At 41.1% G+C, this 18378-nt stretch overlaps 1 protein-coding gene across 4 annotated transcripts in view; it reads left to right on the top strand.

The window, feature by feature from the left end:
* The window catches only part of sdk1a (sidekick cell adhesion molecule 1a), a 539170-nt gene extending 524871 nt beyond the window's left edge, over nucleotides 1-14299 (top strand). For 2 of the 4 annotated variants that reach the window (XM_060943068.1, XM_060943066.1), the window contains 4 exons: nucleotides 7906-8043; nucleotides 8185-8296; nucleotides 11084-11213; nucleotides 11525-14299. In XM_060943068.1, the coding sequence (XP_060799051.1) occupies nucleotides 7906-8043; nucleotides 8185-8296; nucleotides 11084-11213; nucleotides 11525-11797 (653 nt within the window). In that variant the 3' untranslated portion in view covers nucleotides 11798-14299. Of the gene's footprint in view, nucleotides 1-7905; nucleotides 8044-8178; nucleotides 8297-11083; nucleotides 11214-11524 lie in introns of all 4 variants that reach the window. The other 2 variants (XM_060943067.1, XM_060943065.1) reach the window with 1 other exon arrangement.
* Nucleotides 14300-18378: the final 4079 nt, after the last annotated feature.

Here is an 18378-nt window from a genome sequence, read left to right as displayed (position 1 = left end):
CTCAGTCCCCAGACGTTTACAGACTGTTGTAAAGAGAAAAGGGGATGTCTCACAGTGGTAAACATGGCCTTGTCCCAACTTTTTTGAGATGTGGTGTTGTCATGAAATTTAAAATCACCTAATTTTTCTCTTTAAATGATACATTTTCTCAGTTTAAACATTTGATATGTCATCTATGTTCTATTCTGAATAAAATATGGAATTTTGAAACTTCCACATCATTGCATTCCGTTTTTATTTACAATTTGTACTTTGTCCCAACTTTTTTGGAATCGGGGTTGTATTAAAATGGTTAACAGATGTATTGTAGGAGGGTGTAGCAACACCAATCATGATGGGATTAGTACTCATCGTTTTCCAAAAGACCGGACAATGAGAGAGAAATGGGAGCGCTTCGTGCGAGGCACCCGGAAAAAGCTGAGGACCAAGCAGAGCCGAGAAAAAGACCAAGAAAATCGGCAATTCACAAGTTGACTGTTGCCAGGGTAAGAAATAAGAGAGACTATACTCTAAATTAGTTGTTTGTGTTTGTGTGGTACACGGATAATGTTATTTATTGACACACACAAAAGTAAACACCACGAAAGCGCTGGGCGATAATACACTTGCTTCACATGTATCAAGGGATATGCGTGTCAGGGCTTGAGATCTTGGGACCTGTCAAACACATTATACACAACCCTGCTTAGCTGATTCCATGTGTGTAGCTTATGAAATCTTTCTCCTACAGTAGCCAGTACTCTTCTAAATGAAGAAATATATAAATGCATAATAGTAATTAGAAAAAATATGATTTATGTAACAATAGATAGATGAGCATTGATACATGAATCCATGGGTTTAGAAGCTCAGGCGACAATTCCGTATTTCAATGCAAAATCGCTCGCTGCTAAACTTGGTCGACACACGCTGTGCACTGAATCCATGCAAGCTCTCTCAGCCTGCTGGCGGATCCGCACGTGACGTCACAAAGCTGGCTCCAGACTCCCTTGGGATTTTTCCAGACGCGTTTTATTTAATTTTTTTCTGCTGTAGACAGATGGCCTTGTGCAAAATTACCCTTCTGGATGAGTGTGTAAAGGGACATACTGTACTTTCAAAAACACTAAATTGGTCCGAGATATGCACTTTAACCTGTTGAGCCACCACTGTCACCAGTGTGTGTGTGTGTGTATACACACACACACACACACACACACACACATACAGTGGTGCTTGAAAGTTTGTGAACCCTTTAGAATTTTCTATATTTCTGCATAAATATGACCTAAAACATCATCAGATTTTCACACAAGTCCTAAAAGTAGATAAAGAGAACCCAGTTAAACAAATGAGACAAAAATATTGTACTTGGTAATTTATTTATTGAGGAGAATGATCCAATATTACATATCTGTGAGTGGCAAAAGTATGTGAACCTCTAGGATTAGCAGTTAATTTGAAGGTGAAATTAGAGTCAGGTGTTTTCAATCAATGGGATGACAATCAGGTGTGAGTGGGCACCCTGTTTTATTTAAAGAACAGGGATCTATCAAAGGCTACGTTTACATTACGTCGAATCAGCGGATCATCAGATTAACGTTCTTAAAACGATTCGCGTTTACACTAAAACCGTTAGCCGTGCACACAGCAACACCAATACACGGATACGCTCGGCTCCGCAGGCATCCTGCGCTCCAAATCACTCCGCCCTGAACAGCAAGTGCCCTCTGGAGGGTGCGCACTCCGGCCCTGCGCAGCTCACACAGCGCGCGAGTGAAGTGCACAAGCCACGATTCGGGACTGAGCCGCTGTGTGTGATCCCAGCGCATATCACTTACTACTTGCAAGTGGAAGGATGGCAAGCATAAAGATAATCATAACTACACAATGGGCAGTATTTGCATCAGTATTTGCAGTATTTTCATACTTTTATACTCTTTAATGAAAGGTGATACAAGGCGGAAGTCCGCACCGTTTTTCAGCAGTCGCGTCACATGACCAACGCCAGCGAATCAGGAAGGTGGATGTCACAGTGACGTTGTCCAATGAGGACGCCAGCTAGAGCTCAGCACAGCGTATTCGCGTATCTCAATGTTTACACAGCACCGGACCAGATACGATCTAGATTGAATACGTGGACGCTGGCGGATTCCCGTTTCCCGGCTTTTCCAGGTGGTTTGATGTAAACGGACAGTGCATCCGCGAAGAAAATGAGACAGATACGGTCTAATGTAAACCTAGCCAAAGTCTGATCTTCACAACACATGTTTGTGGAAGTGTATCATGGCACGAACAAAGGAGATTTCTGAGGACCTCAGAAAAAGCGTTGTTGATGCTCATCAGGCTGGAAAAGGTTACAAAACCATCTCTAAAGAGTTTGGACTCCGCCAATCCACAGTCAGACAGATTGTGTACAAATGGAGGAAATTCAAGACCATTGTTACCCTCCCCAGGAGTGGTCGACCAACAAAGATCACTCCAAAAGCAAGGCATGTAATAGTCTGCGAGGTCACAAAGGACCCCAGGGTAACTTCTAAGCAACTGAAGGCCTCTCTCACATTGACTAATGTTAATGTTCATGAGTCCACCATCAGGAGAACACTGAACAACAATGGTGTGCATGGCAGGGTTCCAAGGAGAAAGCCACTGCTCTCCAAAAAGAACATTGCTGCTCATCTACAGTTTGCTAAAAGATCATGTGGACAAGCCAGAAGGTTACTGGAAAAATCTTTTGTGGATGGATGAGACCAAAATAGAACTTTTTGGTTTAAATAAGAAGCGTTATGTTTGGTGAAAGGAAAACACTGCACTCCAGCATAAGAACCTTATCCCATCTGTGAAACATGGTGGTGGTAGTATCATGGTTTGGGCCTGTTTTGCTGCATCTGGGCCAGGACGTTTTGCCGTCATTGATGGAGCAATGAATTCCGATTTATACCAGCGAATTCTAAAGGAAAATGTCAGGACATCTATCCATGAACTGAATGTCAAGAGAAGGTGGGTCATGCAGCAAGACAACGACCCTAAGCACACAAGTTGTTCTACCAAAGAATGGTTAAAGAAGAATAAAGTTAATGTTTTGGAATGGCCAAGTCAAAGTCCTGACCTTAATCCAATGGAAATGTTGTGGAAGGACCTGAAGCGAGCAGTTCATGTGAGGAAACCCACCAACATCCCAGAGTTGAAGCTGTTCTGTACGGAGGAATGGGCTAAAATTCCTCCAAGCCGGTGTGCAGGACTGATCAACAGTTACCGCAAATGTTTAGTTGCAGTTATTGCTGCACAAAGGGGTCACACCAGATACTGAAAGCAAAGGTTCACATATTTTTGCCACTCACAGATATGCAATATTGGATCATTTTCCTCAATAAATAAATGACCAAGTATAATATTTTTGTCTCATTTGTTTAACTGGGTTCTCTTTATCTACTTTTAGGACTTGTGTGAAAATCTGATGATGTTTTTGATCATATTTATGCAGAAATATAGAAAATTCTAAAGGGTTCACAAACTTTCAAGTACCACTGTATATATAAAATGTGTGTGTGTGTGTGTGTGTGTGTGTGTATATACATACACACACACACACACACATATATATATATATATATATATATATATATATATATATATATATATATATATATATATATAAAATGTGTGTGTGTGTGTGTGTGTGTGTATATATATATATATATATATGTGTGTGTGGTGTTTGTATTGTGTCTCACACTTCCATCCTGCAGTTGTGTCAGTTTCATTGCTATGGGAGAATGGTCCATCACCAGAAAAATATTTGGCCATCAGTTGTCCTGTGATGATCTCTTTTTCACTGATGGATGTGGTAGATGGGGGCTGTATAGCAGTACTGCTGCAGTTCGTAATTGTATGGCAGGTTTACCTGATAAAAGGGCCAATGAATGTCTGTCAGTAGAAGGGTAGCACACTTTTTTTTAATTAACTTAAAAAGCAAAGCATTTCACTGGACAAATTAACAGCTTAAAGATATTCTTAAAGTATTCTAAAAGTTTCCGAAATGCTAAATTTCAGTGCATTTACGTATAACTTTAGGAATTCTTATAGTCTAACTTTAAGTGAGGGGTGGCACGGTGGTGTAGTGGTTAGCATTGTTGCCTCACAGCAAGAAGGTTCTGGGTTCATGCCCAGTGGCCGATGGGGGCCTTTCTGTATGGAGTTTGCATGTTCTTCCCCCGTCTGTTACCCCTTTTCCACCAAATCAGTTCCAGGACTGGTTCGGGGCCAGTGCTGGTGCTGGTTCACAACTCGTTCAACTTGCGAGCCAGCTGAGAACCAGTTTGCTTTTCCATCGCTCGCGGTGCTAAGAGAAGACACGTCATTATGTCGCTGTATACGTCAGTTACGTCGTTGTATACGTCATTACGTCGCTGTATACGTCAGTTACGTTGCTACGTTTGCATAAACCTTGGCGGGAATATCGAAGCAAAAACAACGCGGAAGAAGCAGCAGCAGCAACAACAACAATAATAATGGATGACTTCGCGTTTGTACAGCTGCTGCTTCTTGTCACTTAAAAATGGCGATCTTTCGCAGTCTTGTTATTGTTGTCAGTCTTAACAACTCCGCCCCCCCGCTGACGTAAGCGGTTCTTTCCTCTGGCCCAGCAGAGAGTTGGTGCTAGCCTGGAACTGGTTTTTCTGGCCCCAGAGCCAATTCTTTGTCAGTGGAAACAGAAAACCCGGTTCCAAACTAAGCACTGGCCCTGAACCAGCCCTGGAACTGATTTGGTGGAAAAGGGGCATGTGTGGGTTTCCTCCGGGTGCAGTTAGGTTAACTGTCTACTCTAAATTGTCCAGAAGTGTGAATGTGTTTGTGAATGGTTGAGAGGCAAAAACCTGTATAATGATCCAGTAGAAGGTAACGGGAAACCTCTACTGTAATTCTTCCCTCGAAGCTCTGAGGGACGTCAGAACCGGGCCTGCCATCAAGCAGAACACTGAAGAAGAACTTTAAGTGACTTTCCATGACGTCTTAAAGATAGGAAGTTAAAAAATGTTAAAAAAAGAACATTTAAGATGTCACTTAAAGTTATTAAATTTAACATTTAAATGTACTTAGTCACTACTACTTTTAAAAATACCAATAAAGGGTCTTAAAGTTGTTAATACACTACCGTTCAAAAGTTTGGGGTCACTTTGAAATGTCCTTATTTTTGAAAGAAAAGCACTGTTCTTTTCAATGAAGATCACTTTAAACTAATCAGAAATCCACTCTATACATTGCTAATGTGGTAAATGACTATTCTAGCTGCAAATGTCTGGTTTTTGGTGCAATATCTCCATAGGTGTATAGAGGCCCATTTCCAGCAACTATCACTCCAGTGTTCTAATGGTACAATGTGTTTGCTCGTTGCCTCAGAAGGCTAATGGATGATTAGAAAACCCTTGTACAATCATGTTAGCACAGCTGAAAACAGTTGAGCTCTTTAGAGAAGCTATAAAACTGACCTTCCTTTGAGCAGATTGAGTTTCTGGAGCATCACGTTTGTGGGGTCGATTAAATGCTCAAAATGGCCAGAAAAATGTCTTGACTATATTTTCAATTCATTTTACAACTTATGGTGGTAAATAAAAGTGTGACTTTTCATGGAAAACACAAAATTGTCTGGGTGACCCCAAACTTTTGAACGGTAGTGTATATTTAATGGATTTAAAAAGTTCTGTAAAGGTACTTAAATTTACTACTAAATTTAAGGGCTGGTCTTAAAGGTAATTTAAATGCACTACTAAATATAAAGCTCCTTTAAGGTTTAGATTAAATGCAATTAAATTCACATTTTCAGCTAATGCTTTTCATTGTGCACTTAGGACGAAGAAATATTTTAAAGTCCTTCTAAACTTTATAAAAACAGCTTTTTTGGATTCAATCCTTTCAAATTTGAGTCAGAAGGGTGAATACTGTCACATGTTCTTTGTGCACCAGCAGAGTACCTCACCTTTTGTGTATACATCAAAGGCAGAAAGGTATCTGAAAGGGTCATGAATCTCCAGACTGAACCTTTCATACCTCAGGCATTGTCATCTACCTCTGAGGCCTTGTCAGTCTGTATCAACGGTGTTGTCAACTAGTCAGTCAAGTCTTGTCAGGCGATGTGTCTTTGGATCCTTGGCGTATCTGGGCCACTTTCTCTCCAGCTCTCTCAAGCGAAAACTTGAGCAAGAGGAGATTCACACACCACCCAATTTTCTGTACTGTTTCTCCACATACCGCCACCAATTCCCATGACTAATTTCACCAGGAAATGAAATGTGAAACCATCTGCTGAAGGTGACTTCCATTTAAACAATAGAGGAACAGACGGTGCTAGGAAATGTGCTTTGGGAGCGCCCTGTTATGAGTAGTTTCAGGTTAGATATTGAAGCTGATGTCAGGGTTGTTACCTAACAACTTTTTGTCTGAATGTGTACTAGAGATACCAGTTCTACGTTCACGTCCTGCCTGTAGCACTAGAAAAATGAGAAAATAATAGCTCTGTGAAAAATCCATGAAAGAGCATGGTTACAGTTGTCTACAAACGATAATTAGCTTACTTACAGAGAAGAAATACAGACAGATGTTTTCCTATCAGCAGTTGCTCAAGATCATAGATGTTAGTGTGGCAGGACAGCATTAATAACAACATAACCTCAAACAAAATGAAGTAAAGAAGCTCTCACACTTAAACTATAGGCTACTATCTAATTAATTTTTAGAGTAACCCTGTAATAAACAGTTGAGATTTGACAGCATCCATCACCCAGCATACAGTCTTCTGGCTCATTTTAAAGGGTTTTAGGAACACCAGCTGTATATTATTAACCAGGTTTGTCAGGTTCTAGCCAAATTCCATAAATCACACAAAAGGTTTGAAACTTGCTCAAAACATTCAGGCATTGGGAAAGGGAGACACATATTTCTTGTTTTGTGTGGGAGACATTATCCACTCCATAATCTCCCTTTCCTTCTTTCACCCTTAGCAATATACAGTATCTTACAACAGAAATGGTCCTGTACAGTACATCGTTGACACACACTGTCTGGACTTATTTGCTATAAAACAAGCTCTTGGTAGTTGCACAGTAATTTTAAAGTAGCCCAATTTTAAAATAGCCTGTTCTTAACTGTCCTGTCCATTGCTCATGCTTTGAGCATGGGATAGTGTGATTCCTGCCCCAATGAGCCTCTATTCGCAATTGTTGCAGTTCCCGTTTTTAAAACGGTGCAGTAATAAGTCCATCCATCCATTATGCATAGCCGCTTTCTCCTGTACAGGGTCGCAGGCAAGCTGGAGCCTATCCCAGCTGACACACTCACACCTACAGTCAATTTAGAGCCACCAATTAGCCTAACCTGCATGTCTTTGGACTGTGGGGGAAACTGGAGCACCCGGAGAAAACCCACACAGACACGGGGAGAACATGCAAACTCCACACAGAAAGGCTCTCGTCGGCCGCTGGGCTCGAATCCAGAACCTTCTTGCTGTGAGGCGACAGTGCTAACCACTACACCACCGTGCTGCCCCCAGTAATAAGTCTATGGAGCTAAATGGGGCAGTGAGTATCCTGCCCCAAGACTGCGTAACCTCTAGAAAGGCAACCAAACCAATAGATCAGCTAACATACCTGTCAAATAGGAAAGTTTTTTAAATTGTTAGTCACTGAAAAGAGGTAATTATTTTTGCAGTAGAACTGTAATAGTGAATGGTGACGGTCTGGCCAACCTGCACCAACAGACAAGCCACCACTGTTTATTATGCCAATCTATATGGCTACTGTTTTTTTTAAAGAAGAATGAAAAGCATTTTCTAGTTAAACAAGAAATCAGTCTCCCTCCAATACTTGCACCTCAACTAACTCACTCAATTGCCTTCTGTCTTTCTTTATTTGTACACCTTCGCTCCCACAGCCCAGATGGACACCCCGTTTTATGAGGAGTGGTGGTTTCTGATAATCCTCGCTCTGAGTGGTCTGATTCTGCTGCTGATGATTGTTTTTGGGCTCGTCTTGCATGGACAAAACAAGAAGTACAAAAGCTGTGGAACAGGTGTGACCAAGACCATGTCATACAGATCCATCCACCTCATACTCAATTGCCATACACTGAGCTGCTGAATGTTGAGCTGTATTAGATGTTGATCCTAGTAGTGTTGCCACGATGATGATATGCTAATCACCACAGGTAAAGCTGTGTCCACGGTAGAGGAGAGGGTCACACTGGACAATGGGGGCTTCACAGCTCTGGAGCTGAACAGCAGACCTATCCATGTCAAGAGCTTCCTGAGGAAGAACGGCACCCGGTGAGAACACACTCCCTACCTCTTGGTTAGAGTCGTCTCAACAGAACACATCACTAAATACATGGTCACCTCTGGTGTATTATGATGTTTATTCTGCAACCTCTTTTGTGCAATTAATTCGGTGTAGATTCCAGTTTAGCCATATAGGCTGCTACAGCATATTCACTTGAAAAAAAAACCACCACACACCTTGTACAATTGTGTCAAATTACCGTATTTTCTGGACTATAAGCCACTACTTTTTTCCTAGGTTTTGAACCATGCGGCTTATACAAAGGTGCGGCTATTCTGTGGATTTTTGTTCCACCGCTAGGAGCGCTCTAACCGGAAGTAGAATCAAAAATAAGATAGACGAAAAATCAATGCAAAGAAGAATTAGCAGATCTTTAGCAGATAGAACACGCACGACAAATTACTAACTGGTAATTATTTTCAAATCCAGCGAAGATGATTAAAGTGACTTGTGGTTTCAAACACAGGAGAAATGAAGGTAAATAAATACCGGTTATTTTCTCTTGGTTCTGTTCCGTTTTAATCAGCAAAGTTGCTGCCATGTTAAAAGGCACTGTTCGGAAAGAATCTGTTCAGGTACATACATGTACATTTACAGTACAAAATCGTTCTGTACATGCAGTAAATATCTAATTTTTCAACATAGATATCTGCGGCTTATAGCCCGGTGCGGCTTGTATATCTTTTTTTTTATTTTTTTTTAAAAATAGAGCGGATGCGGCTTATATACAGGTGCGCTCTATAGTCCAGAAAATACGGTATTCAGGAGAACACAATGTCTTTAATTTTTCCAGGTGTGCATGTCTGAATGCTGAAATTGCTATTATGTTATGTACACTAAATGGGCAAAAGTTTGTGGACAGCTGACAATCACACCCATATGTCGACAATTTCGCTCCAGAGCTGCCAACACAATTGTATAGAATGTCTTTGTATGCTATAGAATTAGGCTACATCCACACGACAACGGCAACGAGATTTTTTTTTTTAAATATCACGTCCACATGGGCAACGGATCAGTAAAATTTCAGGTACATATGGCAACGCAACGCTTGCTGAAAACGATGCAATACACATGCCACACCTCTACGTGCGCTGTAAGACGGTCCCATCGGGGACACCAGAACAATAGAAGAAGTAGACGCATGCGCATAAACCCCTTCTTCTGTAGCATGAGCCACATAAAGTTTTGATTATTAATCAGTAGCGTAAAACGAAAGACACGGAAAGAGGAATGAATGGGGGTAGATAGAAGCCGGTACACCAGCATTCTGATATCCTCCAGAATTCTTTAATGGTCCGGAATAAATTGAATGCTACACGTTGATGGATTACTTTGTTGTTCTACGCCCTTTTTGAGGAATGTATTGTCGGACTTAAACCAACATCTGAAGAGGTGAGATCGCTCCTTTTTTTTTTCCTATTTTTGCTGGCAGGATTGTTTTTGTTTTTGGAAAGTGCACGGGTGGTGCACGGTTTGGTACTGCTTCCGCAGTGTTTGGACTAAAGACTCTGCCCTAAGGGCTATTCTCTCTCTCTCTCTCTCTCTCTCTCTCTCTCTCACTGCACCATTACACAAATATTCACAGTGAAAATATTTTGTAAGCGCGTTTCATGAACCAAGTTATAGGATTTGTTGACAACTCCCATCGAGTTCGTTACACTTCTACCCGGCGTGAAGCACATGTGGTTGTGACGTCATCGTAAACAAATCCGTTCTACTCATCCAGGCAACTTCGCAACGGGGCAGTTGCCAGATTTTTCCACTCTGGAACCCGTTCTCAAAAGATTTCGTTTTGGGGCACCCAAAACGCCGGTGCCGTGTGGACGCCAGGCCGAAACGATAAACAATTTTATCAGATTCACCTGAATCCGTTGCTGTGTGGACAGGGCCTTAGTCTCCCTTCACTGGAACTAAGGGGCCCAAACCTGTTCCAGCATGACAGTGCTCCTGTGCACAAAGTGAGCTGCATAACAATATGGCTTGCCAAGGTTGGTGTGTAAGAAAATGAGTGTCTTGCACAAAGCCCTAAACTAATTGAATTTACTAGTCACTGTATCCCAATAAATTTTTAATTCATTCATTCATCTTCCACATTACCTGTTCATAGTGGCTGTAGATCCTATCCCAGGAACCCTGGATGCAAGGCAGGAAAACACCCAGCATGGGATGCCAGTCCACTACAGGGCACTATGCATCCACACATTCACACAAACAGTCCAGGAAACTTACATAATCCACGTAATGGCATGTTTTTGGATGTAGGAGGAAATTGGAGACAACCCCATGGAAACCCACATGAACACAGAGAATTTGTGATACGCAGATCACACAGATAGTAACCCAAGCTCAGGATTGACCTCATACATTGTTACCTCCGCCAAGGAGGTTATGTTTTCGGTAGCGTTGGTTTGTTTGTTTTGTTTGTTTGTTGGTTTGTCCGTTAGCAACATTACGGAAAAAGTTATGAACGGATTGCTCTGAAATTTTTCCCAGAGGTGTGACTGGGTACAAGTAACAATCCATTAAATTTTGGCGGTGATCCGGATCACCGTCTGGATCCCGGAATTTTTTAAAGGATTCTTGGCGGAGGTCTGCGCTCTCCGAGTGCTTTTCTAGTCTCTAAATTGTTCACTTCTATAATAGGTATTTGTGGGGAATTCTGGGCTTCTTTAAATATTTGAACACTACCATTTAAGGCTAAATGGTATATACACGATTATATGTTAATTTTACAGGATACGTATATTCTACTGTCTCCTCTGTTGTGACAGATCCCCACCTCGGCCCAACCCTGCAGGCTTGCGCTATTCAGACGAAGATATCTGCAACAACTACAATGGTGCCGTGTCCACAGACTGCACAGCCCTTACAGAAAGAGCTGCAGAGCTGTCTGAATCGGAGGTGATGTCTCGGATTAGACTCAGATCGATATATATGATATATAATCATTCTCTGTATGAGACATTCTTATTGTCGCCGATTACCTAAAAATTCATAAACAGTTTGATTTTGTGTGTGTGTAGCGGTTTATTACATTTATATATTTATATGTATGATTATAGTACAATGAAGGATAGAAGGAATTGTGATATATGTACCGGTATGTCAAAAACTCAGATACACATTTCTCTAGTAGACTACAAACTGCTGTCATAAGAAGAGCTTTTAATACTGTGACTTTATGCTTCTGCCCATGTGATTTGATACAACAGGCCACAGACAGTGAGTGTGAGGAGGAACCGATCAAGCATTCATTCGTGAACCACTACATGAGTGATCCGACTTACTTCAACTCATGGAAGCGGCAGCAAAAAGGCCTGAAGGAGACGCTTGCCTGCGCGTACGAGGAGTGCGACACTGGAGACAGAGAGGGCTACTATCAGACTGTTGTGACCCAACACAGTGTTGGAGGAGTGTACACACCTGCTGGCCAGCCTGCACCAGGCTCACGTACTCCTCTCACAGGCTTCTCATCCTTCGTGTGATGCTCCCCGAGGAGCAGGAACCCTCTGCAGGTCTCTCGTTCTGGTAACTGAGGGATTTGGGAAAAGGCACAACACGTGGGAAGACGTTTTTGCTGTACATTCAGTATGAGCACTACAAAGGGACAATTTGAATGTCCTCTCAGAAGAGTGACAAGAACTCATGGATAAGCACTGGAACCACAGGCTGAGAGAAAAATAAAGCAGAGTGTATTACTGTATATGTTCCTCGAAGGCCCAGACTTGAGTGGAGAAGATGAGTAAAGACTTTTCATCAGCTGGGGATAAAACAGGATGTTGCAGGGAACTCCTGTTTATCTACAGGCTTGATAACTGACACTACATTCCTACAGTGACTGTTTATGGTGACACACACTCACACTCGACACAAGCATTCCTGCCGCTACTCCCTTTATGGAGGATTTTAACCTAGGGCAAGCACTCTGTAATTACTATATACTTTAAACTGTATATACTGTCAAGTCTGAATAATCTCACTCGCCTTCAGTGTCTCTATATATATACACGTGTTCTACTTGTGATCGAAAAGATCATGAAACTGTGACAAGTGTGATGAGGAAGCACAGTGCAGTGGGACTCAGCCATGACCATAGCTCCAGAGTTTACTACACTGTCTACTCAACTGGAGCCCATTAATCAAAGAGCCAGCCTCACAATCAGTCGTGCAGTGATTCTTTGTGTTGCATGTCATCCTCACACACAACATTACAATTAAAAATTCGTATTGTTACCTTTTTATCGGGCTGAACAACTGCAGTCACTTCAAATACTTGTGGGTTTTTTTTTTCTTGTTGTTGTTTTTCGTATGTTCACAGATTAAGCGTAACGCTAGACCAAACCAGCTTCAGAGAAATCCTCAAAGCCTGGGTTAAACTTTGGGTGAAACTGGATTGTTTTCATTCCAGTCATGGAGGCAACACCTAATACACAAACTGTGGTTCAAATGGTGTACTTTAAGTAATGGAAGATGTTAGTGTACTATTAACACAGCGACGATGTACTGAAAAAGTGCCGCCAACCTGTTCTATGCAGCATAATGGGCGCTAATTATAAGCAGAAAGCTGTTCCTGTGGAGGCTTTTCTGACACAATGATGTGAGGTACCGGTACCACATTTAGTGCAAAATATCAGTGTCTGATTTGAGAGGTTATTCAGGGTCGGCTGACGTAAATGAGCTTAGACCACCTGTCTTTCAAAGATTAAAGAAAAAGCCTGCAGGATAATGTTTCATTTCTGCCATGTACCTCAGATTATTTCCTAGGGATTGTTTTGGATTTTGGTGGAACCAAGCACAACAATGATTGGAAGAATAATACATGGAAGATTCTTCGATTTAGTGTACCCCGCTTCACTGACACACCCGTATACTTCATCAGCAGATATTTAGAAGGCGAATGAGGTGAATTATTTACTCTTAATAGCTTTTCAAGGAGAAACTACAAATAGATAGATCAAGCACACATTGTCCAAAGTACAAATTACACAAAAAGGACAGATGACAGAATTATAGAGCCTTGAGACATAATACATCACTCAGCCCTAACAGATTCAGCTACTAATAGATATTAGGTTTAATAGCTCCTATTGGCTATCACAACCAGCTGTCGTTGATGCTACTACAGGACAAACCTTCAGGTACTACAGGCACTACTTGAGTATACAGTACGATTGTATGCCATTTGAGACACAGGTGCATTTCTTTCTGTTTTCTCTTTTCAAACACACCTGATTTAACTCATACCAGGTTTGATTAGCCACTGATATGACTCACGTGTGTTTAAACGCTGTGCAGTACAAAACTGGTTCATTACAATGAGCTTTTGCACATTATTTACATTATTTACAGTGTTCTGGATGAGAGACATTGTGAGTTTGGGGATCAGAAAAAGCCCAGGATCACATTTTTCTGAAACTATATGAAATTTGAGCACAAATGAAAACATTTCAGTCGCTGGTTTGAAGAAGTGTCATGTCCGTAAATGTCATATCCTCACAAGGGGATGTGTGGAACATCTTTGGATGTAATGATTGTGATGGATGGAGTGTGAACTTGTATTTCCAGCGCTCATAAGCCATAAGGACATAGCTTTCTTTTTTTTTATTCTTTCAGTTGCTTTCTATTCAGATTCACTTTTCTTTCCTAGTTTTAAATATTTGCCTTTTTAATTTTATGTGCTAGAGATGTACAAAGGTTATTCTTTTTCTTTCTTTTTCTTTCTTTCTTTCTTTCTTTCTTTCTTACTATAGTGCTGTTATAGAGTGATGCAGCACCATTTGTAATTTTCTTACTATGTATGAGGATTTTTTAAATGTTATTTTATTTTATTTTTTTGCAGCTTTTGAAGTGGTGGACAAAGCAAAGTAACATGTTCACGTTTATACCTGTCATTTCACCCCAGCACGAGTGTATGTCTTCAACATCCGTGAAGTAAAGGCAGTTTCCCAGTTTTTCAGTGAAAGTAAACGTTTACTACTGACTTAAAATGAATCATTAACTTTTTGAGACCACTTACACACTATTAAAGACAGCCACAAATTATTTTGAACACAAGTCTTTCTACATTAAATAGCGTTATATGGCACAGAAACAGCCCTACACTTTTACCCTTACCAACACCAGCATGTCATGGCCATAGAGTTTGGTGAAGCAGGATGACATTAATAACCTCAAACAAACTTAAAGGAATAGTCCACCGTACTTCCATAATGAAATATGCTCTTCTCTGAATTGAGACGAGCTGATCCGTACCTCTCCGAGATTTGTGCGACCTCCCAGTCAGTCAGACGCGCTGTTACTCCTGTTAGCAATGTAGCTAGGCTCAGTATGGCCAATGGTATTTTTTGGGGCTGTAGTTAGATGCGACCAAACTCTTCCACGTTTTTCCTGTTTACATAGGTTTACATAGGTTTCTCAGGAGTGAAGGTATCAATGCGCTGTCGAAGCGCGCAGAAGGTGTTAGTACGCCTGTCATTATAGTGCGGACTTTCCATGGCATAGAAAATCGCCACGTTTCAATTTGTGTAACTGAACTTTGTTTCATGTCACTGGTCATATAAACCTATGTAAACAGGAAAAATGTGGAAGAGTTTGGTCGCATCTAACTACAGCCCCAAAAAATACCATTGGCCATACTGAGCCTAGCTACATTGCTAACAGGAGTGACAGCGCGTCTGACTGACTGGGAGGTCGCGCAAAGCTCGGAGAGGTACGGATCAGCTCGTCTCAATTCAGAGAAGAACATATTTCATTATGGAAGTACGGTGGACTGTTCCTTTAAGCTAAGAGACTTTCACACAGGCTACTAATTAGTAAATCTTTAGAGTAACTCCTTAATAAGCAGTTGAAAGTCTACAACATACAGTCTAGCATCTTCTTTTTGATCAAGTTTTCAATGTCTCTTTGGTCAACTGTGTTCCATACAGCAAAGTGTGTTTCCCACCACACAGATGAGAAATTTGGTTAACCATGGTTGCCAGTTTTCAGGAAACTTCCCAGCCTAACTACAGTTCAGAAACCACACAAAAGACCTGAAACTAGCCCAGAAACAGGCTTTGGAAAAGAGAGACACATTTTCTTTCTTTCTTTTTATTTCATAGCATTTGTGTGGGGAAACACTCCATAATCCCTCTTTCCCTCTCCCAATCATTGCGATATATCTTACAAAAGAAATGTCCGGGGGAAAAAAAAGACCTGTACACCATAGACACACTGTCTGCACGTACAGTTTGCTTTTATTTGTGAGCATGTTTTAGATTGTGCAACATCTTGAAAGGAAAACCAAGCACTGGAAAATATCTTCACGGCTTATATCTGTCAAATAGCAACATTTTTAAAATAGCTGATGACAGAAAAGTGTTAATTATGTAGTTAAATAGTAATTTAGATGAAATTTAAGATAAACAGAGCTCTGACCTTATGAAGATGATATACCGTATATGGTTCCTCTATAGACAAGCTGACACTGCTCATTAAGCATTCCAGAGTCGATGAATATATGTCCCTAGCACTACACTTACCCACCTCTTTCCATTGGTAAACTGGAATATTAATAATCAATCAATCAATCAATAGCAACATGGTGTATTAGTGAGCGTCAACACCAGACACTACCCTGTATGTTCAAGTTTCAGGTTGTTTACCATATGTATGCTGTAACATTACAAATTCCTTTCACTGAAACCAAGAGGCTCAAACCTGTTCCAGCATGACAGTGCCCCTGTACATACTGGAAGCTCCGTGAAGACGTGGTTTTAGAAGGTTGGAGTGGAAGAACTCATGTGTCCTGTACAGGTCCCTGACCTCAACCCTACTGAAGACCTTTGGGATGAACTGAAACATCGACTGCACCCCAGACCTCCTCACCAAACATCAGCACCTGATCTCACTAATACTCTTGTGGATGAAAATCTAGTGAAGATTATTATAACAGTAAGGGGGGGGGGATCAATCTGGAATAAGAAAGCACATATGGGTGTGATGGTCAGGTGTCCACAATTGTTTTAGCCATATAGTGTACAGTGGTGCTTGAAAGTTTGTGAACCCTTTAGAATTTTCTATATTTCTGCATAAATATGACCTAAAACATCATCAGATTTTCACACAAGTCCTAAAAGTAGATAAAGAGAACCCAGTTAAACAAACGAGACAAAAATATTATACTTGGTCATTTATTTATTGAGGAAAATGATCCAATATTACATATCTGTGAGTGGCAAAAGTATGTGAACCTCTAGGATTAGCAGTTAATTTGAAGGTGAAATTAGAGTCAGGTATTTTCAATCAATGGGATGACAATCAGGTGTGAGTGGGCACCCTGTTTTATTTAAAGAACAGGGATTGATCAAAGTCTGATCTTCACAACACATATTTGTGGAAGTGTATCATGGCACAGACAAAGGAGATTTCTGAGGACCTCAGAAAAAGCATTGCTGATGCTCATCAGGCTGGAAAAGGTTACAAAACCATCTCTAAAGAGTTTGGACTCCACCAATCCACAGTCAGACAGATTGTGTACAAATGGAGGAAATTCAAGACCATTGTTACCCTCCCCAGGAGTGGTCGACCAACAAAGATCACTCCAAAAGCAAAGCATGTCTGCGAGGTCACAAAGGACCCCAGGGTAACTTCTAAGCAACTGAAGGCCTCTCTCACATTGGCTAATGTTAATGTTCATGAGTCTACCATCAGGAGAACACTGAACAACAATGGTGTGCATGGCAGGGTTCCAAGGAGAAAGCCACTGCTCTCCAAAAAGAACATTGCTGCTCATCTACAGTTTGCTAAAGATCATGTGGACAAGTCAGAAGGCTATTGGAAAAATGTTTTGTGGACGGATGAGACCAAAATAGAGTTTTTGGGTTTAAATGAGAAGTGATATGTTTGGAGAAAGGAAAACACTGCATTCCAGCATAAGAACCTTATCCCATCTGTGAAACATGGTGGTGGTAGTATCATGGTTTGGGCCTGTTTTGCTGCATCTGGGCCAGGACGGCTTGCCATCATTGATGGAACAATGAATTCTGAATGATATCAGTGAGTTCTAAAGGAAAATGTCAGGACATCTGTCCATGAACTGAATCTCAAGAGAAGGCAGGTCATGCAGCCAGACAACGACCCCAAGCACACAAGTTGTTTTAACAAAGAATGGTTAAAGAAGAATAAAGTTAATGTTTTGGAATGGCCAAGTCAAAGTCCCGACCTTAATCCAATCGAAATGTTGTGGAAGGACCTGAAGCTAGTAGTTCATGTGAGGAAACCCACCAACATCCCAGAGTTGAAGCTGTTCTGTACGGAGGAATGGGCTAAAATTCCTCCAAGATGGTGTGCAGGACTGAGCAACAGTTACCGGAAACGTTTAGTTGCAGTTATTGCTGCACAAGGGGGTCACACCAGATACTGAAAGCAAAGGTTCACATACTTTTGCCACTCACAGATATGTAATATTGGATCATTTTCCTCAATAAATAAATGACCAAGTATAATATTTTTGTCTCATTTGTTTAACTGGGTTCTCTTTATCTACTTTTAGGACTTGTGTGAAAATCTGATGATGTTTTAGGTCATATTTATGCAGAAATATAGAAAATTCTAAAGGGTTCACAAACTTTCAAGCACCACTGTATCTGCATATACAACATACCCCCTCATGGTAATATCCACTGGCATGTGATTAGTCAGCAAGCTATTATTTCATTCTCAAACTTTTCATAGCCAGGGATGCTTTTAAGTATAAAAAGTGAGGAAACACATGACCAACTATCCATCCATCCATTATTTGTAGCCACTTAACCTGGTCTACAGGGTCGCAGGCAAGCTGGAGCCTATCCCAGCTGACTATGGGCGAGAGGTGGGGTACACCCTGGACAAGTCGCCAGATCATCACAGGGCTGACACATAGACACAGACAACCATTCATACTCACATTCACACCTACAGTCAATTTAGAGTCACCAGTTAACCTAACCTGCATGTCTTTGGACTGTGGGGGAAACCAGAGCACCCGGAGGAAACCCACGCGGACACGGGGAGAACATGCAAACTCCACACAGAAAGGCCCTTGTCG

This window comes from Neoarius graeffei, chromosome 16 (assembly GCF_027579695.1).
Source record: "Neoarius graeffei isolate fNeoGra1 chromosome 16, fNeoGra1.pri, whole genome shotgun sequence".
NCBI classification, from domain to species: Eukaryota; Metazoa; Chordata; class Actinopteri; order Siluriformes; family Ariidae; genus Neoarius; species Neoarius graeffei.
Note: the sequence above shows the minus strand (reverse complement) of the source record. Positions and strands in the feature narration are given on the sequence as shown.